General features: G+C 39.9%; 1 protein-coding gene across 2 annotated transcripts; it reads right to left on the bottom strand.

Annotated features, from left to right (window-relative positions):
* Positions 1-98: 98 nt before the first annotated feature.
* Positions 99-16,208, bottom strand: golga3 (golgin A3). 2 transcript variants are annotated; one of them, XM_013271571.3, is made up of 24 exons: positions 15,902-16,208; positions 14,672-14,939; positions 13,205-13,471; positions 12,190-12,302; positions 10,989-11,710; positions 10,635-10,743; positions 10,171-10,477; positions 9,878-10,080; positions 9,633-9,770; positions 9,238-9,399; positions 8,761-9,129; positions 8,446-8,523; positions 6,293-6,556; positions 6,078-6,172; positions 5,632-5,848; positions 4,833-4,976; positions 3,965-4,162; positions 3,705-3,821; positions 3,290-3,429; positions 3,056-3,188; positions 2,664-2,786; positions 2,353-2,517; positions 1,929-2,095; positions 99-1,780 (listed from the first exon to the last, which is right to left on the bottom strand). In XM_013271571.3, exons 2-24 carry the CDS (start codon positions 14,838-14,840, stop codon positions 1,591-1,593), a joined length of 4,590 nt encoding a protein of 1,529 aa, XP_013127025.1. In that variant the 5' UTR covers positions 14,841-14,939; positions 15,902-16,208; the 3' UTR covers positions 99-1,590. The 2 variants fall into 2 exon arrangements, with proteins under 2 accessions (XP_013127025.1, XP_005473096.1); XM_005473039.4 differs by having other exon boundaries at positions 13,331-13,471; positions 15,902-16,207.
* Positions 16,209-20,018: the final 3,810 nt, after the last annotated feature.

The raw sequence follows: 20,018 nt of genomic DNA, 5'->3' as shown, positions 1-20,018 counted from the left end.
TATCACATCTCTCGGCACTTTAAATCAGGGTTAAAATGTCTGGAAAAAAAATATATAACAAAGCTGTAAGCAATAGAGAACACGGTCCAAAAACATATGGGAACACAGTATATCAACATATTTAATGTTTTGTGTTATTTGCTTCATCTCAATAAGCATTCTCCAAGCATTGTCCCTTTGGAAATTCATCAGCATACAATAGTATTTGCCTAAGCGTTTTAGTGTGGGAATGAGCATCAGCACAGCAGCTGCAGCACAACTGCATGCAGAAAGCTACTGTATCATCCAACAACCACTCTATACTGAAATGTTAGTGTAGCTGCAGCAGAATTATTATTGTTATCCAATTTATGGTTTGCATTAGATTCCATTTTTCTTTACACTATCAATTATGATGAATAAACAATCATACAAAAAAAAAGGACGTACATAATATATTAACCTCTGCAAACAACAATTAACTTATCCCATTACCCATGAAACAGTTGGAAAAAAAAGTGATTCAGGGGTATTCATTTTTTTTGTAAATACAAACTTAATTAACTGTAACAGAAACTGAACACATCTGATTGCACTTACTGTTATTAGAAGTATTTTTTTTGTTTCATCTTATAACTTTATCCCTCAGTCAGTCCAGTTTTGATCAAGTGTGCGATGTCAGTTGATGTAATCCACATATTTTACAATAAACTGGTTTTAAGTAAGCAGTCACACATATATACAATATAACAAGTGACATCTTGCACACAACCTCAGCAGAAATATATTCACCCAAACAAATTAGTCCTTTATACCATATTAAAGATTGCTTAAGGCTTTTTTTGCGTACAAATTACTGCAGTCCATGCGAGACAAACTGATATTAATGTTGTTGTTTTTTTGTTTTGTTTTTTAGAGTTTAAGAACCCAGGGTGATATGGTTACAGCAAACATATTAAACACTGCATTTTAACATGAGGCAATACAAAATAACTGACTGCAACTGTGCGTGAATTTTTGAAGTTGATGAACAGGAGTGATAAAGTTTTAACACAGGCTGCCTGTTTAACCATGTCAGTTTTTTCACAGACGAATGACTTCACTCATAGACAGGCACACATAAATGGAAGAACATGTGGTGGCCAGCCTTTAGGCGTGGTTTGTTTCTGTCACTGAAAACACTTCTTTAAATGAAGCCAGTCATCATAAAGCAGCATGAATGCCACAGATCTAACATTGCGTGGATAGTAGCCAATTTTTGTGAGGAAAAACGCTAAATTAACAATGAGAGGGGAAAAAAAAAAATTATGGCCTGAAAGATTTGTATAGACGGGGAAAAGAAGCATGGAACAAAAAGTTGTAATCTGTCAACTCTAAATAAATAAATGTGACAAAGGTGTAACACAAATAAAACACAACCATCAAATAAAGAAGAAAGAATAAAGCTATGGTATGTAAAGTATTACTCTGCGAACGCACCTCTGTGCCGATGGGAGAAATGCCAAATGTTGGCAGCAATTGTTAAAAGAGAAAGGGTGTAAGGGGCTAAAAAGTGCCTTGGTGGATAAAACTCCACTCTCTCTCTATTGGCCTGAGAAAAAAGTTCTTTAGTTATGATTGCTGCTGTTCCCCTTGGTTGTTATTTTCCATCTCCATGTTGTTTAGCTCTGTTGAGTTGGAGATGTTGTTTTGAAGCCTCAGTTGATCCATTCCTTCCTCTGTGTTTGTCCATGAGCTCATTGACTCATGTACTGTTACTGTGTGTTCCTCCATCTGCCTTTGGAGGCTGTCCATCTCCTCCCTGAAAGGAAAAAAAAAAACAGAAAAAAACCCAAAACTGTTACATCAGTTCTGGCATTTGAATAACTGCCCAGCACTACAAAAAAAAGTTTCATGTTGGTTTGCTGATAACGTTTAACCTAATCATTCACACAGAAAAAAGACCTTACTTGAGCTGTCGTAGACAGTTGTGGAGATTGTTGAGTGGCTCCTTGTTGACAGAAGTCGAAGGCTTCAGCAACTCATCCAGTAGGGAGGCAGGCACTGGGCAGTCTGGGATCTTAACTGGCGTTACTGGGGTGGATGGGTTCCCGTCACTTTTCAGTTCCATGCGCTGCTGCTCCAACAACAACAACAACAACAAAACATTATCTTCAGCAGGCACATCTTATATGGCATTATACTTGCAGTACTGACCTTTACATCTCTGTAAAAGACAGAATGCCTGCATTACTCATACTGTGAAATTAATGGGCACACCCAGCTAGATGACAACATAATGCTAATTGCAGCCATGTCACAGCTAGGAACTTGTAAGAAAGCACTAAACACGTCACGTAACACAACCGTTCACGGCACAAAAAGTTGCTTCACCTTCCTTAGACGACTCTGTTTGAAGTCCTGTTTGAGTTGCTGGTTTTGAAGCAGGACTGTCTTCATGCTGTTTCTCAGCTCACCCACTTTGGCCTGCAGCACAAACTTGTCCTTCCTGGTGCTGCTCAGCTCCTCCTGTACCGACTCCAGCTCCACTTTAATATTCTGAGTCAGACATTTTATTTTACCAGTAAATGGCTTGAAAGAGGCATAAATGACAGTGATTTCTTCTTTCTGAACATGAATAGGATTCTGTGCATTTAGAAACATCAGACACTGTGCCTATACTGTATAATCAGGTCAAAGCTTGCCTGCAGAGCTGTCTGTAGGTTGTCGAGCTCCCTGTGGTGGCACTGCTCCATCATCTCCACCTGCTGCTTCTGAGCTTCAATCTCCCTCTGCCTCTGCTCCACCTCCCACTTCAAATCTTCAACCTGAACCAGCAGCCAGTGTTAGACGTCAGTGTTACTGAGAGGTGATCTCCAACAGTGAATTGGAGGGAGACTAAAACAGGTTTTAACAAACTGGAACACTGAAATGTTTATAGGAAATAAGGACTACATAACCCCAAGTGTTGTATTCGATTCAATTCAGCTAATCAGTATCAAATATTACAACATTCAAACAACAAAAACAAAATATTTTGGTTGGGATACAAATGTAGCCCAACTAACAGGTAAAGTAACCCAAAACGATTACTTGCCTCTTGGTTAGTGAGCGGCTGCTTTGCCAGTTCATCGTCCAGTTGTTTCCGGAGGATCTGGAGCTGGGAGTGAGCCTCAGCCAGCTCCTCTTGGAACCTGGCAACCTCCTGAGCGTGCTGCTCATCCTGAGCCCTGCAGAGTTTGTTAAGCAACTTGTAAAATCGTCAAATACTATAGGTTATGTAACACAGTATTAGATTAAAATCATTCTTTAATGAGGCAAATGCACGCACTGTAGTTTGTGGGCTTCATTCTGCAGAGCTTTAACCAGGTCCTCTTTGGCCTGCAAGTCCTTCTTGATCTCTGACAGCTCCAGCATGGCTGCCCTGTAGTGCCGTCTATTGTGGGCTGCCTCAGCCTTTGCTGCTGCCACCTAAAGGAAACATTCCATAATAACAATATGGGAAATCCAAAGACCACGCTACTACCAATTTGGTGTCAAAAAGGAAAACGTACTGAGCTAGGCATGTGACAGTTAATCAGTTCGATTTATAGATTAGAAGGTTTTTGCTGTGTCTTGTGGAATTGCGTCAAAACAAAAGGTATTTAACTCCCAAAATACTTTATTATGAGTTATTTTGAGGTTGTACTTCAGCTTAAAGAGAAGGAAATCATAATTTAGCCTAATATGCAGCACAGAACTCTTACCTGTTCTTTCAGGTCCAATACTTTGGTCTTCTCTTTTTCCAAGGCCAGCTGTAGACTTTGTACCATCTGCTTCATCTGCTGGTCCTCCTCCTCTTTACGCTTCAGAACAGCTTGAACCTGAAACCCCACTTTTCTAGTTTAGGCTACAGGTAATATGACATTTTATGTCACCAGGGTAATAAAAAAAAAAAAAACCCCCAAAAGAACAAAACCCACATCTATATTATTAGATGCAATCATTTTTTTTATTTTTTTTTTACCTGCAAATTGAGCTGGACAAGATCTGCCTCCCTCTTTGCTAAAGCAGACTCCAGAATGTTGGCATGCTCCCGCAGTGCATTGTGGGACTGAGCTAATCCAGCCAGTTTTCCTTTTTCGTGTTCCAGCTCAAGTGCCAATTTCTTGTTGGCATCTTCTAACTTTCGGATCCGCTTCTTGAAGCAGCGTGATTCTTGAAGCTGTGGAAGCAATATATGTCATTGATACAAAAAACCAAAAAACATATGAACTGAATCATTTCAGAAGTGCAAATAAACTGCTCATACACAGTATTATTATTAAGGAAAAATTGGATGTAAAAGTTCATGAAATTATTTCTTTTTCCATGAACCAACTAAGCTCTTTCCACACATTGGACACCTATCATTCTATTATCAGTGATTGCATTCTGGTATTCATACGTAAGCCAGTTTTACGATAATCTTCCTCAAGTCTTCATTACATGACCCACATCAACATAAGCCACAGTGTTAGCAAGAAATTTGACAGAACATGAAGTGACAATGTCTTAATGCATTTTATGCTTCAAGATTGCTGTTCTTGAAATCTTAACATACGTATATTTTATTTATTCTTTTGTCTATTAATCATGTTTGTCACAAGTAGATAGACAGCAGGAGAAGTGTGTCACTTGAAGACTTTGTCTTGTATTATTGCCTTTTGGTTGGTTCTCCAAAGCGAATGATCTTTTAGTGAAATGACCATCTCAAGATTCTGGGGAGACACTTCATAGCTGGAAGATGCCATAAGATTAACAGAGAAAAGCATGTCTGAAAGGGGCTAAAAAGAGGTTTGAACTGAGAAAAAAAAACTATATGAGCTATAAGATGAAAGATTAACAACGTTTACCTCATCTTCAAGCTCCAGAACCTTCTCCTGGTATTCTTCTAGCTCTGTGGATGTTAGGGTGATCACTTCTTGAAGTTCCTTCTCTAGCATAGCTTTGCTGTTGGTAACAGCCTGCAGTTCAGCCTGTAGGGTCTCAATCTTCTTCTGTATGACAAATAAATAAATGTTTGAGTTAGCCGACAACTACAGTTATATTCAAAATGCAGGGGCATACAACTTTCTGACAAGAAAATGGTAACAAATGACAAGAATATGGGTCAATCCATATAAAAAAGAAATCTGTCAAAAAAAGAAAATAAAAACCTCACGCATTCAGAATCAGATGATATTTTTAACATTAACTTTAGCTTATGTAATGAAGCTGTAGAGAGGGCTGTTACAACATGGTTGCAATGCATAAACCTGGCATTACCAAGATTAATGCACATTTGAGAGTTGAGTAGTGCACAAAGGCACTGGTCTGGAGAGAAAGACAGATGACTCATACTTTAACATAAACGATATAGGCCTGGGTTCCATAGTGAGGGTATCCAGTGGATCCATTATGCTGTAGAGGGGCATTTTACAGGAAAAATGTCTGATCCCTACCACCTATGTAAGCACTGTCCATCATAAGAGAGGTGCACAGACTGTAACACATGTCTGTAGGAGTTAATGCACCCATTTTATTTATTTATTGTGATATGAATTATAAATGAATAAGAGCAGGTATAGCTTTCTAACAGTGATACTTCTTCTAATGTTTGAAACTCTTTAAATAGATGTTGCAGCTTGAAGCTTTAAAATAAGTGTTCATTACCTGCAAGGCCTGGCTGTTCCCTTCGTCTGATACCTGGGCCTTCAATTTAGCCAGCTCTGCCTCGGCTGTCTCCTTGTCAGTCAGAGCCTCTTGGAGCCTCCTGCTCAGGATGCCCACGGCGTTCTCGTAGGCCTTGTGTTTGGCCTTCATCTCCTTCTGAGCGCTGGTCAAATCTGTTCCCAGCTTCTTCACACGCACCTTCTGTTCAGTGATGGCTCTATTTCAAAGAACATATGAATGAAAAAATCAAATAAAAATGTATTTTACTTCCAGATATAACAAACACAGAATTTCTGAGGATTGATACAATTTTAAAAATTACATATACAAACTTTTATTTCTATGAGGAGTTTAGGCATCACCCCTTGTTTCTATTTATAAATACCAAATGACTACATAGAGGGGCATCATGGGCCAAATCATCACTGTGGGACCACATGACTCACTTCTTGGCTTCAGCCTCCATTTGCTCCACCTGTTTCCTTAGACCTTCATTCTCCTGTGTCACTGCTGCTAGCTGGCTCTGATCAAACTGTAGAGACTGCATTGGGGAAAAAACCCAACACATTCACGTAAAAGAAAAAACACCCAAGGTTAATATAATATTTTCTTTATTAATATAATACTGTAATGCCATGAGCAAATATCAGACAAACGGTACCTGAATCTGGGTTTCGAGCTGATCCCTTTCATTCTGAATGGTTTGCAGATGGGCCTCCATGTTACTCATCTGCTCCTGCACTCTCACCACCTCCTTTTGCAGCCGGGTCTGCTCCAGCTCTGCCTTCTGCTTCTCCCCCTGAGCAGCCAGTAGCTCCTGCTTCAGGTCCTTCACCTCCGTCAATAGACGCTTTTTGGTGGACTTGAGCTCATTGATCAGCTGGTCTTTGGAGCTGGCATCCCTGCGGTATGCTTCCACCATCACCTGTGAAGTAAATGGCATTTTTAGTCCCAGTAAAATGTTTAAAGTGGAACAAAATACTTATGAAGCATTTGCTCCTTTGGAGATGTGCAAGTAGTCTCACTCATATTTGCCTTGACTGACACAGCAGGGAAAAACAAGAACTGACAGCACTGCAGGAGACAGGGCTGCATCATCACCAGGGTTTGAGAGAGATTTAATTCACTGATGTTGTCTATTCATAAAGAGGTGGATAAGCTTTATTTTTGCAGGCCAAACATGGACACAGTCCACCAATGAAAATGGCTATAGTGAACCATTGTAAAACCTTTAAAATGGCAAATATATTTCTACCCTTTTAATGAGAGGACACAAGTCTGTTCTGCCATTTATGAATTAGCAAGAAAAAAATGAAAATGAAAAATCTCTCTAAGACTGAACTTGCTGATTTCTTTTTATAGTGCTAATAAATGCACATTGCTTTTTAACAAATTGACAGCAAATACCATATTTGCTTCCTTTTATCCTGTATATGTTTAAAATTAGGGACGTGCAGGACTAGTCGACTAATAATCGCTGTTGTCAGTAGTCGGTAACAGACTTACCAGTCATTTAATCTAATTGTTAAAATTTTCATTGATACCCAACGCTGGTAAATTCTTGTGTCCTAAATGTTGTTGAGAAACGCCATAAATCCATTAATCAGCCTGATCGTTTGGTTAACACTATTATTGCTAGTTCTTTAAAGGAGACGAGATCGTGGATACAAATGGCAGAAATTAGTTTTCTCTGAAGGGTGGATGGGCTCATCCTTAGCAATAGGGTATGGAGTTCAGTCATTCAGGAGGGGCTCAGAGTAGAGCCGCTGCTCCACCACATCAAAAGGAGACAGCTAAGGCTGTCGCCACCTGCGTACGGTGATCCAGCCAAACATGCTGGAAAGATCTATCAGCTGGTCTGGGAACACCACAGTGAGATAAGTGGAAGAAAATGGCTGGATAATTTATTGTTTTGTTATTTTAGATTTTAACAGTTATTCAAGTGAACGTCACGATTTTTCGAAAAGCAAGCATCATTCATTCATAACGTACGGCACAATGCGCCATACTTTCAGTTGTGATTTATTCGTTTTTCAAATGGGGTTTTTTCTGGTTATATTTTAGTAATACATGAACATCTTCTGTGTTAATATCTGTTTAATATCTGTTTAAGTGGTTTTTCTTCTTTGTTGTCTGGAGCATAACGCGCAATGTTCATAATGCACAATTTAATTTAATATTTGAGTGTTTCTTCGTATTAGACTTGTGGGTTAGTCTAATTTTTTCCTTGTTTTGTTGGCATGAACATCACTATTTAATATGTTACTATCAACCATGCTAAAATATGCAGCTGACTTCTTTTTAATATAGTTTCTTTACACCCAGTGAACAAACGGGATTAGTTTATTGATAATAGAGACATTTTCACAAAAACTTTCATGTCCCTGGTACACTTATTTGGTTGTCATGTGTTGCTCAAAACAGTTCAATTACTATTTGATGGACCAAGATGTTAATGCATGCATATAAAGAGAGCCTACTATAACTCAAATCTTGAAAGGCACACAATGCAGTGCATGAGTCTGTCATTCTGTCAACTAACTCCACCCTTTTCATGACAGTCTGTCAATGCAAAATAAAGCAGCATTGGACAATGCTCAATCCAGTGAGGCGTGTCAACACCGCTCTCCTCCAGAGAATGTGTCTGCCATCTGGCTCTACAATACATACTCCCACGACAGCCACAGCCTTAGCCAGCTGGGAGCCACTCTGACAAGTGGCTTATAAATGTACATTAAGTCTTTCTGAGTTTCTGCTGACAAAGTTCATGCAGGCAGCATATAATGTCATGTAAAAGCTATGAAGGCGTCTTACCTTTTGTTGCAGGAACTGCTCCTTAAATTTCTGAGCTTGCTTCTTCAGGGAATTATTTTCTTGTTGTAGAGTTTCAATCTGTAACATAATACAATTGTTTCATTACTCACTATATGTTGTATCAATGCTACTTGACTTTTATTTAAATTAATATTAACTACACTGAAGAAAAGGGGGTAAAAAATTCTAATCCTCATTCTTCAGGCACAAAAACAACCCTCTTTGACCCATCACAAACATTTCCGAACCGCTATAAACATTTTAGGTAAATCTAAAATAAGTTAACTCTACCTCAACACATCTTTTGTCTCATACCTGATTGGCTTTGACTTGGATTTCCTGTCGTAGTTGATCCAAGACATCTGAGGCCACCAGAACATCCTCGCCAAGCCTCTCAGCACTCTCATCAAGTTGGCTCTTGTCTGCCCGGGCTGCCTGCAGTGCTACCTCAAGGACAATCTTCTCGTTCTGGAGGTACTGGATGTTGTCATCCTTGGCAGTGCTTTCTGTCTGCAGCTCAGCCAGCTGGGCCTCCAGCTCCTGGTATCGGGCCTCTAGCTGGTTGATGGACTGCTCTTTGGTGTGCAAGTTCTCCTGAGTGGTTGTCAGCTGGCGCATCAGCTCCAGATGTTCCTTCTGAAGTGTCTGCAGCTGTGCATCCTTCTGGGAAAGGGTCAGCTTTACCTAAGACAGAACATTAAGAGCAGAGTTTACAAATTAAGAATTACGTCTAAGAATTTTATTGCACATGCAGGGTGACAAATAAGTCATGATTACATCTGGCGTGACTACCTGCTCTAGTTCTCTTTCCAGGGTGCTGGCTGTGTTGGCAAGCTTTATTAACCGTTCTCGCTCTTCTTCAAACTCGTCCAGCTTGTGCTGCAGGTCATCTTCCACCATGCTCTTTGCATCCTGGATCTGCTTGTAAGCAGCTTCTTGGGTCAGCATGTCGGCCTACATTACAGATAGTAAAAGCACTTTAAACAATGTTCAAATATAGTCAATATACCCATTTACACAAACCGTTAAAAGCACATTTTAATGCAATTCCTATGATTGAGTTTTTAGTACTTTGATTGGTTTTATTTAATTTCCTTGGCTAAATAACAAAGTTACCGTGTAGTTTGTTTTGACTTTAGATTTAAACCTGAAGCTGGTATATTCAGAAAAGATGTCAGAGAAAATACCTCAATGCTCTGTAGCTGTACAGCGATGCGTTCTTTTTCTTTGATGGAGCGATGCTGGGTCTCAGTGAGTTGATGTGACAGTGTCACATTTTCCAGCTTCAGATGCTCCAGAACACCAATCTGAGTCATCTGTCCAGCCTATAAAAAAAACAAACAGAACCAGACATGTCAATAGTTATGTCTCCACCATGACAACTAATGCCAAGCCGTGACATTAAAACCAACTGCATTGGCATTAAACTTACCTGCATGTTGGCCATTTCACTTTGCAGACGCACTCTTGCCTCCTGGGCCAGAGCTAGCTGCTGTTGGTACCACTGTCTGACCTGCTGAAGTGAATCAATCTCGGCCTGGGAGGTCTTCAGTCGGCTCTGTAGGGTACTGCGCTCCAGCTGCACCTGTTGAAGCTGACTCTGAAGACCACCCATCTGCTGACGCAACTCCTGAACTGCAAAAGCGCAGGATCAAAACATAAAATTGAAAAATATGAGGTGGAGGTGAGTATATACACTCAGCCATTTGAGTCTCCATCACTCACCTGTATTGTCCCTTGAGGTTACAGTGTTTTGCATCTCCTCCACCTTCCCCATCAGCCTGTTGTACTGGTCTTCAGCAACCTTTAGATCATTGCTTAGAGAAGCCAGACTGGCATTCTTGTTCTCTAGACTGCTCTGGAGCTCTACCATAGCCTTCTCTAGCTGGCTACAGCTTTGCCGTAGTGTGCCAACCTCTGTAGTGAGGGCACTCTGCTTCTCCTTGCTGACTTGAGCCTCCTCCATTTTAGCCTGAAGCTGTGCATTCACTGTTGCAAGCTGGGCCTGAAGCTCTGTCTTCTCCTTGAGAGCCTAGAAGACAGGGCAGGTGGTTATAGCATGTAGCCCGATTATTTTCAGTGTGTACTTGTATTATACTGGTCGCCCACAAGGTTATACTAGGAACTGAAGACCAAAACAGCCAAAAAAATAAAAAAATAAATAAAATATTACTGATGGTTTGCATTACCTGATTGGCCTCAGATGACAAGGATTCCAGCTGGCCCTCAAGCCTCATTTTCTCTTTCAACACTTGGAGCACTTCATCATGACCCATCACAGAACTCTCCAAAGAAACACTAAAACAAATTTAAACAACCTCAGTGAATAAGATCCAACAAATGAGTTGAGAGGTTGAACAAAAGATTATACATATCAACACTTTTCCAAAATGAGAATTTTCAGGTTCCCTCATATACTACTTCAAGTGATATTACAGAAAAATACACAGTAACCACAACTGCACTACTATTTTACTAACCTCATTACTCAAATAATACATTCAAACATTTATTGATTTGCCTTTCTTGTAAGAAATCGTCACCTGCTGGAGAAGCTGTCCCTGCGGCTACGAGGCTCTGCTGTCCCTTCTCTTTCCTGCTCCAGCTCCAGTAAGTGTTGCTCTTCAGTGGCTGCCTGCAGAACCTCCTGAAGGGAAGGGAACTGACCCATAGCCTCAGGGGCGATCTCACGTCCATCTACTGTGTATGGCCCCTGCTGCCTCTCCACTGCTGCAGAGAGCATACCGTAGGTTCCCCTGGTAGACACACTGCTGTAGGAAGAGCTGTCACTGTCGTTGCCATCATTCCCGGGTCTTACCCCTGATTCACTGCCATCAATTTCTGACACATTGTCCCGGACGTGGAGGGGAGCACCGGACTGTGCCTCTGTCTCAGAAGTACTGCACTCTGACGTCACACTGATCTCAGACAGTGTGGACACAGAGCTAATAGTGGAGTTGACAGAGCTTATGTCTGCTGCCTTTATGCCGCCTCCTCCTCCACCACCACCACCACCATCATTCTCAGGAGACTTGTAATCAGCCAAGGAGTGGATCTTGTTAGGGCGAGGTGACCTGGACTTCTTCTCTTTGGGAGGGGGAATTCCAAGGCTACCAAGTTTGGGACCACGTGGGACACTGGTCCTCAAGAAGGAATACTCCTTGGTCATGGCAACAGTACTAGCCCGGGGTAGTGCCTCAGGATGTAGCATAAGTTCTGGATCCAGGGTACTGAATGGTCTGCTCTTGGTGGTGGTACGATGAGACTAAAAAACAGAAGAGAGAATCAGAGGTTGTATTTGAAACAAAAAGAACAACTTGACATCTATTCTTTAATTGGTAAAATGAGTGTGCTGCAAAAATAACCGGAATAAATGTGTAAATATTCATATTCACATCAAGTAACAGAAAACTCCTTAGAATAAGTCCAGTAATTACTGTACAATTACTAATCTAAGTCACAAACATAGCCAAAAAGTTAAACTAATGTCACAGGAAAAGGCAGGAAAAAGTAAATTAGCAGAAACAAGTGACACTGAATTGGTGCACCACTCTACCTCTCCTAAGATTATGTTCAAGGACTGCTTCTGACATTATCATGTAAATATTGTGATATAATTTTGTATTCATTGGCTGGAAGTCTCTCAGGTCCTGAGGTAATAAAACAGCTCCTCCACCAAGGTGCAAATGTTTATGTGTATATTTTTTGCCAGAAAAACATTATTTTCCCTTTGAATTCACCCACCCTCTCCTTCTGTCTCTGCACTCTGTACTGTTTTAGTTGCTCCTCCAGGCGCCGGCGAGCCTCTAGGCGAATCTTCTCCTCATTCTCCATCTCCAGTGATGGTTTCTGGTTGGCTGAAGGGCAAGGAAAGTTAAAACAAAGAGAAAAATGCTACCGCTTAATATATACTATCCAACTACAACGAAGCAGATTATTTAAACAGCCTATTATGTCACGATTGCAAATGCTGGAATTTGGCATGGTGGTGAGTGAAGCTTCTTGGAGCCTGGTTCTCAAATGACAATGGTAAACAAATTGTTCAAATTTTAGTTATTTTAATACTTGGCCACGAAGTGTGTTTTAGTAAAAAGCAATGGGCAGTAAGTCAAGGTTTGCCACTTGACTTAAGGGTTAATGCCATTTTTAGAGCAGATGTTACATAACTGTTGTGTGTTAAACCCATAAAATTAAAGGCTTCCTATAGTATAGAGGTACGCAGCTATAATACTGCAATAGATGTACACTGAATTAGAGCTGTGTATTCACCAACAATTAAGAGATACTTCATGTGGGTTTTTCCTGTGGAGTTATTTTGATTCTCTGTAGGAGTTATAATGTGCAGGCAAACAAAATCAGGAGTTATTGCCATGCTTCAAAATATAAGCTTTCATAACTGTGAATAAGGCAACCGTGCCAATTTTTAAAAATACCATGTAAAAGATCATGTATCAGAGTGATTAGGAGCAAAACAAAGCAATGAACTCAAATAGTGTCTTGAGAAAAAAAAAAAAAAAAAAGCACCCACACGAAATTCTAGTTAAACAAAAGACTGCTATTGGAGTTGCAGGGAGGAGGTAAAGTCAAACAGCTAAATGAAATCCTCACTGAATCCTTCAGTCCAGATAACACACAGACAGGCGAGTTAAAGCAAACACTTGTACATGAGCCAACGACCAAAACACTCCACATCAAAACGGGAGGTTAAAATAGAAAGGGTTATAGAGGGGGCATTCACTGCACATAAATTTATGCTTACACAGTTCAGTCTCCTGCATAGGCATACTGAGTCTGAGTGACTGCAATGCATCACCCTTGTGAACCGTGACCTCAGCACTAGCCCCCTCAGACTTCTCTAGCATCATGGGTGGATAAGCAGCCACACCTGGGGAGGGCTCGTGGTTCTGCGAGTTGACAGGGGAGCTGGTGCTCTGGGGAGGAGCTGTCAGAGGCAGGGTGTCCCCTGCAGTATCAAAGCCCTCTGCCAGTCCATTTCCATTTGGCATCACATCTGAATTGACAGGACCTGAAAGAGGAAGGGGGAAAAAGCCCTCAGGAATCCAACAATTAGTCATGAGAAATTCTTGTGAACTAGTTTGAGTAGATGTGATTCTTTTGGCAAACTGGCTAGACAACTTTGTCAAGCAACAATAGCTTACATGCACAAGGCAATGACAAACATTCATGTAACACTATTGTTACTGAAGCATCCCTCCTAGCTGCATCTACTCTTATAGGAGCAAAACTGGGATTCAGCTTGCAACACAAACATATTTAAAGGGACTGGAAATCTATTTTCTTTGTCACCCACAGACTACAGACAAAACGTGCCATTTTCTGTCAGCGGTGGAAGTGGTTTGTTCATTTTACATGACAGAGATTTTCTATGTCCTCTTGTCACTGGTTGAAGTAGTTATGGAGTAGGAAAACGTGATTCATTTTCAACAATAGAATGCGGGAACGTCTGCCAAGCAGCTGTCATTCAAAACTGAAGAAATCATCCCAGAAATCTCCCGCTGAGATGAGTTTATTTGTGGTAAAATCTTAAAATCTTATTAGATTTTTTTTTTAAATGATGTTGTTTGTTGCTAATGTAATTATGGATATTTAAATGTACAGAAAATAAATGAGATATTCAAATGCTTTTTCCAAATATAATTACAAAAAATATTTCTGTACACTATTCAGTAAAACTCATTTACATTTCAAATGAAATGAACTCCCCGTAATTACAAGTGGAGCCTAAAGGCCACTTTAAAGAACAATGCCCTGAAATAATTTAACACATCAAAAGCACACTGATCAACATTGAGCTATTTTGGAGGATTTTGTATTTCTGGGTAGCGCACTGTGTGAGAAAATCTCCCTGCTACTTTTTCCAGTTTGTCTCATGTGTATCCTCAAACTCGTACACTTACATACATTACAATTAGATACATTCTGTACACATATTTTCTGTCAAAAAAAACAAAACAAAAACTGAAACACTGTAAAAAGATGATGAAAAATTAGAATTCAGCTCAGCTATATAATATGCTTGTTCGAAGGCCTGTGTAACATGGAGCTGCAGATGGCCCAGAGAGGCTCGTCATAACCACCAAAACAGTTCATGCATGGCAGAATACAAGTGTTAGATAAAAGAGACACCATTACACTTCAGAACTTGAACTGGGTACCTCACAATCTAGGAATGAGTGATCCTTTCCAGAAAAGCATGCTTACTCACCGTTATGAATATCCCCCTTTGCATTCTGTGGGTTTTCCAGCCCTTTTTTAAATGACGTTTCATGCTCCACAGCATGGGCTTGAGCCTCTTTGGATTTTATAACATGGTCCTCTTGATAAGTATTGGCCTCCATCTGGGCTGCCACTGACTGCTCAGTATCCACTTCCATTAAGAAAAGTAACAGTCACAGCACTGCTGGTGCACTTCTTGAAAGGGCATCTCACTACGCCATCGTCTTAGGAGGCAGACTAGCTGAGAGCATGTCAGTCTACAGGAGCACATACAAGAAGAGAGAAAATATATAACAACTTGTAGCTCCAGTATTGAGATTGCGACACATGAGAAAGATCAACATGCAACACAGAAGAAGCCGTAGCGACTCACCAGGGATCTGTTTTACTCACTAATAAGATTACGTAACAACAGCCTGCTTTTATAAACATAAGCTATAATTAAATACTAACAAACTACCTTGGTATGTGGATTTTTGAGGTTAAATATAACTTAACTCTGCAATAATTTATGTGTACTTTAAAAAGAAATGCAACAAAAGTTTCCCCGTTTTATCGCCTATTTGTCAGCCACGCACCACTGAAGTAAATCTGTGAGGGTATGTGTACAACCTACCAGAGATACGCCTTATCAAGGATAGCTGATATTTAAATGTAAGCCTTTCCGAAGATTAAAAAACAGTGGCAGCAGTACTCTGCAAAGCCCTTCCACGTGACATGTTATATTATTATCGTATCCTACTATAAATGATAACCTTTGACTCATAGGGTGTGTTGCAAAGACTGGTGCAGCCGCTGGACGCACAGCGGCTACAACTGCTGCTAGTAGCTAGGGTGCTAGCATCTACTCAGACTCAGACTCGGAGTCGGCAACTCGGGAAAAAAAGCAAGACAGTTGATGGCAAACGTTACTGTAAAGCCCCTATATTCCCAGCGACTAGGCTGAATGATTTCACTTCATATAAAACTGACAATGACAAGAAAGACGCACTAAACTTTAGGTGGGTAGCACTTGCTAGTGAAGCTAACGTGACTGCTAATTAGCCACGGGACCTGTCAAGCTAAGAATTGCTACAAGCTGGAATCGCCTTCATAGGACCATTTTCTGAAACGCTTAAAGTCATTCACCAAAACACCTGGCTTCACCTTTGTCACAAACCCCAGTATAAATTATAAAATATATCACAGATAAATGCTACAAAATACAACAAATACTCACCTTCTTGCGAGCTTCGCCTTTTACTACGTGGCTGTTTAGTTTCGGTCCCTTTTCTGTCCGACTAGAAACACTGGCCTCAAACAATAAATTATTTGAAACAACTAACTAAGCTTGTCGGGTCACTGACAGCCTTCTGTGTGTACTCTCAAGTGTTAAAATTTAGATAGAAAAACATATATTATAAATCCGCGCAATATCTGAAGGTATACATAGCAATAATACATGTATTACACGACCCATAATAAGGAACGGCCGGTCGCTCCGCTGACTCTCGGATGTGGTACAATGCTTCACTCTTGTGGTCAAATACTGCGCCCTGCTTTCCAGCTGTGCTGACAACCTGCAGCTGTGGCAACCACCAGAAGTACCGTTACAAGCAGCTGGTGCCACTTTATAGGCCTTCCCCAGACGGTGCACGGACAAGCATTAATATACACACGATTAAATCACGCCACTACTTAACGTAATTAGATTAAATAGGATTCCACATCTAGGATTTGAGCTATGTTTTTATTTAAAGGTAAAGCACTTTCACTGGTACAGCACTGTTCAAGAGTCTCAAGTTATTGCTCATGTCTTTAAAATTTTAAAACTCTGTTTTAAAAATTCAAACAAACTTGAAAGTCAGTATTTGAAATCACGACATTTATTCTTCAACACAGCCTGAACTTTCTTAGACAAGCTTTCTTGTCATTTCTTCTGTAGTTTTCAGGCATGGTTCTCTCTCTGGCTTTGTGCATGTGGTGGTGGAGGCTGTCTTAGTGATGTGGCTGTACACAATTTTGTGTGTGTGTGTGTGTGTGTGTGTGTGTCTAAGGGGCTGCAAGAGCTTCATAAATGTCTAAGATGCCGTACCTATAAATGTCTGTCTTTTTCGTTGGTTGGTTGGTTGGTTTTTAATTCTGGCAAACAGAAGAGAACTGTCCTCCTCGTGAGTCTCAGCTACATTTGCTATATTAATAATATAAATATGTATGCCTGTACTGTTTTGTGCAAGTAGAAAAATGCTGCAAGGGCTATATATTTTTAACTTTATTCAGGTATTGGTGTTATTTTTTTGGTCTAATTTATTTAACTGAGTCTTCAAAAAAAATGTCAAAGATAACACAGTTTGACAAGGATAAAATAGTATTTTTGCACCAGCAAGTAGATTCCCAGAGAACTATCAGTTAAAAACTTAGCACATCTCAACATGTTGTGCAGTCTGTCCTTAAAAAAGGTAGAGGGCAAAAGAAGGAAAACATCAAGCAAAAAATATGACACTGGATGTGAGAAATGCATCTGTGCCACAGGCCCATCAGTCGATTCCTCTACTGTTCATTGAAGCCTCAGCAGAAGTGGTCTCAGTGGAAGGATGGCTTAAGCCAATCTTAAGGAACAAAACATCCATTTGTAAAAAGGAAAAAAAAAAAATAGGGGAACTCTCTGTCATACTTTAGGGCTGCATTTCACCCAGTGGTGTTGGGGACTTTGTCAAAATTGATGGAATTACAGGACAGAAAAGGACCATCAGTTTTTGATCAATGGTGTAATACCATATGGAAAGCTTTTGATTGACAATTGCTTCATTTTTCGACATGACAGTGAACCCAAACACACTGTCATGTTGTCCACAACCTAAACGGTGGAATGCTAACTCTAGCAGCTGTTGGAAGACGGATCTGCGTGGAAAACACACATGAATTGGCATTTTTAAAAGGAATTAAAAAAATTTACAGCAACGAAATCTCTGTAAATCTATGAATTTAAAGGTGAACTGTTCACAAAATGTCTTTCACAAAAAGACTTAATGAAAACCTCCCCACAAATGTGATGAAAACAGTTATTTAATGATTTTCCATGTAAAATATTTATTAAGATAAATGGAAGTTAATAGACTTCCAAGAAGAGCTGTAGAATGCAAAAATAATAATAATTAGAGCACTGGTTTGAAAACATTATTTTTCTTTATTGAGAGGATTTGTTAAAAATTGTCACATTTTACATGAAAATTGCTGAACAAGTTATGTGTATAAAGGCAGTATGTATAGCTTGTAGTTTATGTAAGTTTAGTTACTTGTTTTTTTTACGCTTAGTAGAGGTGTACAGTGTTCAAAATAAATAAAGACACTGTTGGAAAAAAAGAAAATTGCTGGACAAAGATGAGAATTGGTCCAAATTAGTAAATACCAAAGATCGTGCACTTTGGACAGGTACAGATGTGAACACACTGGAGGGATGTACTACAAACCGAGATTAATGGTTGAGCTTAAAGTCAGCTTTTTTTATTGTCTGCAAGGTGGCTTTTATTTATAGTGTGCTATGTCTATACAAGTGTCATATAGATTCTCTATTAAAGTGTTTTATGCAGACAATTTGTTAAGCCATACTTTACTAAAACTACTGAAGAAAGCCTAGCTGTAAACTTAAAGCAGCCCAAACAGTCCGCAACATTGCCATGTATTCTGTTGGTGATGCAGAAAATGTAGTAATATTTTAATACTTAGTCCTAATGCTGTCAATGCCAATGGAATGCAACATAAAGTGATTTCCCTGACCTTATATGTTAAGACAATTACACTATAACATGCTATTTTTACTATGTAGTATTTAATTGAATGATTATTTATTTATTTATTGTATTTTGTGTTTGGACAGTAATTGGTTTTATGTAAATGCCTCTGGAACAGGGTATACTTTATATTCTCGTGCCCTCAAGTTATCAGGATTATTGACTGGGCCAGAGAGGAGTCTCCGTACAGCTCCATGGATGAGGATGAGTTTTGAGCCAGGGCAGTCTCTACCTTCAACCTCAGGCCTCAGCTCCTCAAACATAAAGAAAGCTGCACAGTTAAGATATGACTGACCAGCTTCAAACACCACGCTCTTCTGCCACCAGGAGGAGCCTCCTGAGCTTCCTTGCACCTTTCCCCTCCACCACCATGCTTATAGTTGGTATGAAGTTTTTGTGTTGCTGTGTTTGGTTTTCTCCACACACAGCATTATGACCAAACATCTTCACTTTGGTCTTGTCTGTCCAAAGGTAATTGTTCCAGAAGTCTTATGATTTGTTCAGATGCAACTTTGCAAATGTAAAACGTGGTATTGTCTATCTTGATGCATGCTAAATCATCCATGTAAAGTTGATTCAATTCATTTGGATGTTTTGTTTTCAGTGCGTGAAATGTTCCCTCACTCATCCAAGTGAATTCTTCACCCTCAGCTGACTGCAAGCTGACACCCCAATTTGCATATTAATGATCTTGAAACTAAACCCCTGGCCCATTGTTAGTCAGCATTGCTAGTTTCAGTCATTATGCAAATGTAATGCTTATAAGGTTGGGGAAACTTGCAGTCAGATGAAACTGAAGAAATCCATTCTTTCCTTGTGGCGGTCACAGGTCACATGAAAAGTTGCCAGTTCCTGAAGCATCCACTCAGTATAATACTCCCACCACCGTGTTTCACTGTGGGAACAGTGTTCTTTGGGTTGAATGCCTCTTCCTACTTTCTCCAAACATAATTAGCGTCTCTTTGGCCAAAGAGCTCTAGTTTCCCCTTAACTGACCGAAGGATGCACTTCCAGTACACTTAATCTTTCTCCATGGTGTCCTCAGCATACCTCTATATGGCTTGAAGGTGTCTACTTCTGCAGAAGTACTTCTGAAGAAGAGTTTTCTTGGTCTGTAACCTTCCTTTGTAAGGTCCTATTGATTGTCTTCTTTGAGACTACTTAACTAAGTCATTCACTAGAGTCATGGTAAATTTTTCTGGGTCTTTAGTCACATCTGTCTTTCCTTCTTTCCAGAATCTTTGAAATTTTTCACGTCCTACCGCCAGACTTGTTCTCTCTTTGAAATTCTTGTTGATGCTTATCTCTCCCCTTCTTGACACTTGAAAACGCTGTGATAACTTTGTATATCCATCCCCCGCTTTGTGAGCATTAACAATTCTTTTTCTCAAGCGTAAAGCTATTTCTTTTGTTTTTTTTGGTATAATACTTTCCAAAGTAACAGCCCAAATCCTTGCTGATGTTTTCATACACTGTGTAAATTGGAAGATAACCCTCAGTTTTAATTAGATTTTACAGGATTTGAGCATTACAGAGGTAAAGCACATCATTGCAGAGCAGTGGTTT

Source organism: Oreochromis niloticus, linkage group LG12 (genome assembly GCF_001858045.2).
Source record: "Oreochromis niloticus isolate F11D_XX linkage group LG12, O_niloticus_UMD_NMBU, whole genome shotgun sequence".
Lineage (NCBI taxonomy): Eukaryota > Metazoa > Chordata > Actinopteri > Cichliformes > Cichlidae > Oreochromis > Oreochromis niloticus.
The sequence above is the reverse complement of the archived record's forward strand: the minus strand, read 5'-3'. Positions and strand labels throughout refer to the sequence as shown.